Genomic DNA, 8,441 nt, shown 5'->3' on the forward strand with positions numbered 1-8,441 from the left:
TGGTGTTTGTGAATAGGATCACAAGTCCGCATCTTGTACAGCAATTAACCACTAAGAAGAATATATGCAGTGTATTATTTGTTGAAACTGTCCTTCCGATTTGAGTTGAAACTGCATCACTGCTATCTCTTTGTCAATAAAACTTTGAGAAAAAAAAAAAGATAGTATCTGAGATGTGGAAAGCGTGAAAATAGAAGCTTTATGGAGAAAATGAGGGAGTTTAGGTTGGGTGTTGGTTGGAGTCTGAAAGAGAGCCTGCTCCATGGCAGGTGCTCAGCAAATATTTGTTGAATGGATTCTGTGGGAAACTGGGTTCCCAGCTCCTGAGTCCCGTGGCTTCCAGCAAGTGTTTGTAGTTCAGTCTGTTGCAAGATTAATAGTTTGGGATATAGGTAAAAATCTCAATTTTTTAAAATTAATGGGAAAATCATGATTTTCTGAAAGCTTTCAACATTATTTCTGATAAACATAGTAATATATTACTACGGTCGAGTAAAGTTGCAAATCTATCATGCCCATAGTTACCTTTTCCTACCAACTTTTCTATAGTGGACACTGCAGCTCTGTCATCCGGCTTCAGTGACTACCAGTGGCTAGCCAGTCTGAATTTCATCCTCCATTACTTTAAAGCAGATCTCAGATAGATTATCACCTAATCCATAGACATACTAGCCTGCTATTCTAAAGGAAACAATTTTTAAATTTTAATCCTGGACCTGTAAGATAGCTTAGCAGACTAAGCACCTGCTTAGGCAAGCGCAGGGACTACGATTTGATCCCTAGCACCACACGCTGCTCTGGCCCTGCCCCCAGGCTTGCTGAGCTAGCGCTGAAGTCTGGGCGTGGTGGCGCACACCTGCAATCCCAGTGCTGCGGAGGTTGAAAACAGGAGGATCACTATGAGTATAAGCTGCATAGTGAGAACCTGTACCAAATACATTTTTTAAAAAATTAATCTCAATAGCAATAGCATATCATGCTTAGAAATTGCTAATTATCGAAATGCCATTCATTGCCCAGTCTAATAATGTTAAAATGTTTTTGAGTTCCTTCATATAATTTTTTTCAGTTTATACCATCATCCAAGTGAGACCTGGATAGTGCGATTATATGATGAGTCTCTCATATCCCACCTACTCCGGAGCTTCTCCTCCTATTTTTCCTTCACAGTGTTTTAGATGACAAAACTGACTGATTATAGGAAGTTCCTACAGCCTGGGTCTTGTTCACCGAATCCCTGTGGTGTCCCATAACATGTTCTTCTGTCTCCTGATATGTTTTTGCAAATTGAGAATTGATTTTGAGATATAATTGGAGTCAAGGTTGAATTTTTGGCACATCTACCTAATGAGTGGTGGTGTCTCCTGGTGCCCCATATGGGCAGACGGAGGATGTCTGCTCGTGTTGTTCTCCTTGATTTGGGTATGAGAAGACCTGGCCCAGAGACAGCGGAGTCCAGCCATGGTGCCTGCCTGGCCCGTGCTCCCTCTGCTCTACCCTGCTGCCTCTGGACGTGCAGCGCCTTTGTAGAAACCGTGAGGCCATGCAGAAGGCTTCGGCTTGTCCCTGTTGTGTAGTGGCTTTGGGCATTTGAGGAGATGCACCTGCTCATGTACATGTATGGCTTTTATATAAAAGTGCATCACATGAGCTTTTAGCTTTAACTTTTGCTGGGTTCAAAAGACAGAGTGCTGCTTCTGTCTATCTCCTTGCCTCTTGCCCTAGACTTAGGTGTCCATCATCCCAGGAGAGAGTCAGCTACAAACAAGAGAAACAGAAAAGGCTGTGTCTTATTCTTGGGCTTCAAAAGTCCAGGTTCTGGCATTTTGGGGAAATCATGCTTTTCACCTTGAGACCTTTTTTGGCCCTGGTGCTGTGACAGTGTCCTGCTAGCCCGGGACACTGCTGTGTGGATAAGCCTGGTGTTGTGCAGACCCTCATTGTTGGGTGCTTTTTGTGCCATCCCCCTGCAGCGTGGATTTTGTGAAGTGGTCCTCCCAGGGGATGCTGAGAATGAGTCCCGATGCCATGAATGCCCTTTTTAAGCCAACCATTGACAGCATCATCGAGCACCTTCGTGAGTATTACCCAGCATTGGCCTACTTGAGGCAGAGCTGAGGATGCCTCCCCGCGTGCCCAGGGTCACCACCCAGCACATAGGCAGCTGCAGTGGCAGAGGGTACGGGGGAGCCATGGGCCCAGGCCTGTAGGAGCACATGGGGTTGGGTGTGTGTTAGGGGGGTCACTGGGCACAGGCCCTGGGCCCCTCTCCTTGGGAAGGTTTCCTCACCTGGGCGTCACTTCGCTTCGGAACTGTGCAGCCTTATCTTAGAGGACAGGCCCCAGGGCGTGCATCTCGTGTGTAAAGTGAGGACTCCTTCCCTGCTAGGAGAGAAGCACTTGTCCTGTGAACCAAAGGGAGGTTCCACTTTGGGGACAGACAGATTCTGGCCACCCCACTGAGTCAGTAGTGCTTACCCAGGGACACCCAGTGACTCACTGAACTGTTTTCAGTGTCCAAACCCCTTGTCCTCTCCTTACCCCTCACCTACCGAATCAGAATGCCTCGGGGTAGGGTGAGATTTTTCTGAAAATCAGTGTCCTATTTATAACAGCCTGCCAGACCTATTCAATAGAGCCACAAGTTTGGAGGATATTCCTTTATGCATAACAAGTTTTTAGCGTGAGCACCACCTCTCTGTTAAAATGGGATTCTGCTCAGTAGCAGCTCTCGCCTTAATTCCTGAGCATTCTGCCCTGAAAACTCCTCTTCTTCCAAGGATCAGCATAAAAATTCGGTTCAAGGAGCTCAGTTGGTTCAAGTGAATTCATCCCCCCCCCCCCCCCCGCCGACCCAGTTGCTGCGTTTTGCTGACATGACCCTCTCCCCGCCTTCCCTCCCTTTCAGGGGACCTGTTCCAGAAGCCCGAGGTATCCACAGTGAAGTTCCTCTTCCTGGTGGGCGGCTTTGCTGAGGCACCTCTCCTGCAGCAGGCTGTGCATACTGCCTTTGGCGACAAGTGCCGGATCATCATTCCCCAAGACGTGGGCCTCACCATCCTCAAGGGAGCCGTCCTCTTCGGCCTGGACCCGGCTGTGATCAAGGTGCGCCGGTCCCCGCTCACCTATGGGGTAGGTGTGCTGAACCGGTACGTGGAGGGGAAGCACCCCCCCGAAAAGCTGCTGGTGAAGGACGGCACTCGCTGGTGCACTGATGTCTTCGACAAGTTCATCTCTGCCGACCAATCTGTGGCCCTGGGTGAGCTTGTCAAGCGGAGCTATACCCCGGCTAAGCCCTCCCAGCTGGTCATTGTCATCAACATCTACAGCTCTGAGCATGACAATGTCAGTTTCATCACCGACCCAGGGGTGAAGAAGTGCGGCACACTTCGCTTGGATCTCACGGGGACCAGTGGCACAGCGGTGCCCACCCGGAGGGAAATCCAGACCCTCATGCAATTTGGGGACACCGAGATCAAGGCCACAGCTGTCGACATAGCCACCTCAAAGAGTGTCAGAGTGGGGATTGACTTCTTAAATTACTAGCCATTTCTCCTGCCCCTGCCACCTTGGACTGAGCCCCTTGTGTCTGCTCACCTCATCCTGACTGTTCTCCCTGGACCTGACCCTTGCCATTGCCCACCTGAATTTCAGCAGGAAAGATGGAAAGAACCAGAACAAGAAATAACTACAGATTTTTTTGAGGGCACACTGGAGTCAGAAAAATAGTCAGAAATTAAGATTGAGGTGTGGGACCCGGAAATTCAAGGATCCTAGAAGATCAGCTAGTCTTGCTAAGTAGCAGAGTGGTGAACCAGCTACCTGAAAGGGAACCAGTACTTTTCTGAAGCAGTGGTCAAGCTGTGCTTTGAATCATCTCAGTTAAGTAGAATTTAGGATGTCCCCTTGCCATCTTTCCAGATTTGAAATGAGATTTTTGAACCAGAAGAAACTCAACATCTGAGATCCTTTTGCATTTGGATAGTAATCAGTATAAAATGCCACCCGTGTGCAGTTCATCTCTCCCCATCATCACAGGATTAAAGTGGTGGTTCAGTGGGAGCGTGCAGTGGTTTTAGCTGGTGGGAGAACACTGCCTACACTGGGCAGTATTTTCAGTTTTCATATAATATAAATCCCAAGCAGGTTTGGTGCCGAAGCCATGGTGAAGCCCCTAGGCTTTGGGGGACAAGCAGTGGTAATACCTTATCTTTTTAGAAGGTAAAATTTTGATGCAATTGAAATAGATTTTTAAAGAGCTGCCTTATCCCAAATTACAGCTGACCCCTTTTGTCTGTGGAGACACGTGCCAAGATCCCCAGCCCAAAGCCAGAAATAGTATGGAACCCTATGCTTTCTGCGTTTTGTCCTATACTTATATACCTGTGTGAAAGTACAGTTCACAAATTAGCCCTACCAAGAGATGAATGACAGTATCTACTAATAAAAATAGGACAATTATAAAGGTATATAGTAATAAAATTTAAATTCTTTCTCTTAAAATATCTTATTGGCTTGTCCTGTATTTTTGGACCATGGTTGACAGTGGGTAATTAAAACCACAGAGAGCAAAACCATGCCTAAGGAAGAAATTATTGCCTATGTGGTAATATAATTTGTGATACTTAATGCCAAATTCTGGTTTTGATAATTCTAGTTAGTCTGCAGGGATTGAGCATGAGAAATTGAGCTTGCTGTTTGTCTTGTTCGGATCACTTTGTCCCAAAGTCTAGAATAGCCCCTTGCCTAGAAAAACATACTGATTTTAGATTAGTCCCCTCCCCTGCTCCTTCTCTTCCTGCTCAGAGTTTTGGCCGTTCCTTCCCACACTGTGACAGGAATGTGTTGGTGAAATAGGAAAGAAGGATCTGTTCCTTGAACTGCTTCATTAGACCTTTGTTTTCAAATCTGCTGTATTTGATGGATTAAGCTGGATTTTTTCCCCCCCTAAAGCAGATCTGTGGCATCAGATTTACCTGGGTGCTTGGTAAGAGCAGGTGCCTGGATATGATCTTTTTTTTTTTTTTTTTTAAACTGAAGCTAACTTGGAAGAGCAAGACCAGAACCTGCATTTTTGTTTTGTTTGTTTGTTGTGCTTCAGGTGCAATTTGAGAATTACTAATTTTAGGTCTTGTCCAAGTTGAGGCACAGACCACAGGCTGTGCCCCGCAACCTTTCCATCAGACATCCCTTTGGGAAAAGAGTTCACCCCATACTTTGTCCTCTTAGGGAGTAGAGCAGAGGTCCACACCTAGCCTGGGGAGGAACCTTTTAACCCTCTCAGGAAGGTTCTGAGGAGTGAAGAGATGGTAAGAAAGGAGCCCCAAGAACAGGGTCGACTGCACTGTGACTACAGTCCCTCCTTCCCCACTGCACAACACCAGTGCACTGCAACATTCCAGAGCCAACTGAGGATAAAGAATTGGGAATCTGCCTTGGTCCAGCTTATCTGTTCAAAGCTGTCTTTTCCACCTGCTGGAATTCATTCTGATTTCCTATCACTGCAGGCATGCATAATGAATGAGTAGAGAACGAGAGAAGGAACTTCGAATGCAAGTTGGATTCACAAACCCAGTAGCATAGCCAATATGCAGATTTTAAATAGCATCTCCAATCTCATTTCAGTGTGTCTTCTTTTTCACATTGCCTACTGCAGAATTCTCCACTAGAATGTGAAACAGGAACACAACACAGAACTGGAGAATGTGAATCTCGCGACTGAGCTGTGGGATTTTGCATCCAGGCACCAAGGTGTGTTTGCTAGGGGTCTCCTGCTGCCCGCTCTGCTTCAAAGGCTCAATATTATGGGTCCCTATTTCATGTTGCTAGCTGTAGTCTACAAAGAGGACTTTTCAATTTGGTTATGAGTAATATAATTTTATGTACATACAATATTAGAATCTTGTACAGAATCTTTATTTCTACAATGTGCTTTTGTTTAAAAAAAATAAGGAAGATACATTTTAATTTTTGTTGCTGATATTGCTGCCCTTAGTCTTCCGGTTTCATTTCTAACTATCTCTCACTAAGCATTGATTTGTACTGATTCCAAGCACTGGACAAGACTAAGAAATGGACAGAGGAGCCTAGGATCAGAATACTCTGAATACAGGGATTAACAACTTCACTGGACCTTTCCACGTGCGCATCCTTCCCAGAGAGTCACAGGTTATAGGTAAAGGAACACCTGGGCCGAGTCTCCTGTCCAGACTTCGAGAGCTGAACGTCCCAGTTCTGTAAGCAATGTTACTATGTAGAAAAATCCATGAAAACTCTGTGTCAGTGGGTTGTTGGCCTCTCTTTGTGAGACAAAGCATTGACTCCAAAGACAAAGCTTGGTCTACGTGTGTCCATCAGGGTCGAAGGGATGAATGAGCTTGGTATATAAGCCAGGCTTTTCCCTTGGGTTGAGTGTAAGTGTGACAGAGTCAAGCCCCTCTCTCCTGCTAGTGTAAACTGCTTCCTGCATTGCATTCAGGCTATCTCTTTGTCTACTATTTCTCTTAAATGACCTTATAGAAATCTGCACTGTTGGCCAATTGGTAACGGACAGGGGGTGATAATGACCTGGATTCTCTTCTGGCCCCAAAGATGCAGCCCCTGTAGTCAGACTCCTTAAACAAAATCCCCTATCCGTCCCTTTCCCTCACTGAACTACTCTAGAATAAGAGCACTGGATAAGTATACTTGGACATAAGCCTAATCTTAGGAAGTTTCTAGAAGGTCTGTGGTCTTGACCAATTACTTACTTGTCCCTGGCATATTATCTGATAGGTGCTTTCTTATAAGCAGGGGTGTTGGTTTCCTTTGTAACCACCTTTTATATATACACAAAAGCAGGTATTACTACATACTGAGTGACAAATTGTTTACAGCCAGCTGTGATAGGAAAGAGGCGGATTCATAGGAGTGATTTTGCAGAGTGATAGCTATGAAGAATCTAGATTAGAGAACCTGCCCCACCCTTAGAATGTTATTTAGACCAAGTCTAGCTTTTAGAGTCCAGGTCTGGTTAATTGCCAGGGTAGCAATGGATCGCATGCACCAATATAAACAGGAGTCAAAATGCATTATTAGTTGAAGATCGAATTTCACATGTACAGATGTAACCGCTGTGATTAAGCTGCACATGTATGCTGGGGAATGGCTTACGTGGATGACTAGTATAAAAGTTGTTGGCCATAATGTCACCAAGACCTCTTATTTGCTTGAAATATGGATTCTAAAATCTCTGCCACTGGGGGTCTTGTTCACTACAAGATAAACCAAACTTCACAGAACTTTGCAGCAGTTCACAACTGGACAGGATTGTATCTACAAACTCTCTTGTCTTCACAGATGTCTAATAAAGTAAAACTCTGGATCTCATGTGGCTCAGATTTTTTTTGCCTCTCCCCCATGCTGGATTTGTAAGCAGACTTACAACTGGATCATTACCGACCTCCCCTGCATTCTGTCTCACAGGGAGAATGATTTCCAGGTCCCTTCATAGGTGGTATAATTTATTAATAGTTGTTTCAACAAGGCTAGCCCTTCACTACTGTGAACCAAGGCACCACTGATGGTCATAGTTCTCTTCCTTCAAGTAGGAGTGAAGTGGTCAGACACACAGAAGGCAGCAGTGTGGGATGACTCCTCTGCTGCTCCCAACCGAAAGTCATCCAGACTTCTGAAAGGCCTGGGATGACTCCTTGCCCTCTGGCACCCTGGCAGATCCATGAAACTGAATGTCTAGATCTTTTGATTTCTTCCAGACTCTATCCCTGGGGTTCCCTCCAAGCTGGGTTTAGAATCTTCTAGAAGGCCTCAGTTGAGGTCCAGGCCTCTGCCTCCACCTGTGTTCATCTGAAGTTCATTTTTCAAAAGAGCAGAGATAGATGTGGGCAGTGCTTTAAGCAGACTTGAGATACATACCCTGGAATACTCCCTAGTGCTGTCCGTCTCCATTCCCTTTCCACAGAGGCAAGAGCTTCAGCCTGCTCTGTGCAAGGCTGTTCATTCCCTGGGTGTCTGGCTCACACGGTGGCATTGTGGTGGGAGTCAGTCTAGTGAGAGACTTTCCTCCTTTGCTTCTATAAAATGAAGGTGGTTAGAAAGAAGTAGCGCTCAACCTCCCAGCATGCCTCTGTTTCAGTACACTGTTCCTTCACATGTTCTGGGCTCCTGCAAAATCTGACCTCTCAAACAGGAGACAAAAATGGGCTTAGGGGTGTGTGGCAGGGGCTGCCTGATGTGCTGGCACGTGCCTGTAATCCTGAAATCAGAGGCTGAGGCAGGAGGATTGCAACTTGGAGCCCAACCTGCGAAAATTAGCAATTTGGAGAGATCCTGTGTGAAAATTAGAAAGAAAGAAAGAAAGAAAGAAAGAAAGAAAGAAAGAAAGAAAGAAAGAAAGAAAGAAAGAAAGAAAGAAAGAAAGAAGGAAAGGAAAGAAGGAAGGA

General features: G+C 45.6%; 1 protein-coding gene across 5 annotated transcripts in view; it reads left to right on the forward strand.

Moving 5' to 3' along the window:
• The window catches only part of Hspa12a (heat shock protein family A (Hsp70) member 12A), a 170,848-nt gene extending 165,941 nt beyond the window's left edge, over positions 1 to 4,907 (forward strand). For 2 of the 5 annotated variants that reach the window (XM_023709002.1, XM_023709003.1), the window contains 2 exons: positions 1,974 to 2,077; positions 2,909 to 4,907. In XM_023709002.1, the coding sequence (XP_023564770.1) occupies positions 1,974 to 2,077; positions 2,909 to 3,546 (742 nt within the window). In that variant the 3' untranslated portion in view covers positions 3,547 to 4,907. The remainder of the gene's footprint in view (positions 1 to 1,973; positions 2,078 to 2,908) is intronic. The other 3 variants (XM_023709005.1, XM_023709004.1, XM_004625650.2) reach the window with 2 other exon arrangements.
• Positions 4,908 to 8,441: the final 3,534 nt, after the last annotated feature.

This window comes from Octodon degus, unplaced genomic scaffold (genome assembly GCF_000260255.1).
Source record: "Octodon degus isolate 3935 unplaced genomic scaffold, OctDeg1.0 scaffold00010, whole genome shotgun sequence".
NCBI lineage: Eukaryota > Metazoa > Chordata > Mammalia > Rodentia > Octodontidae > Octodon > Octodon degus.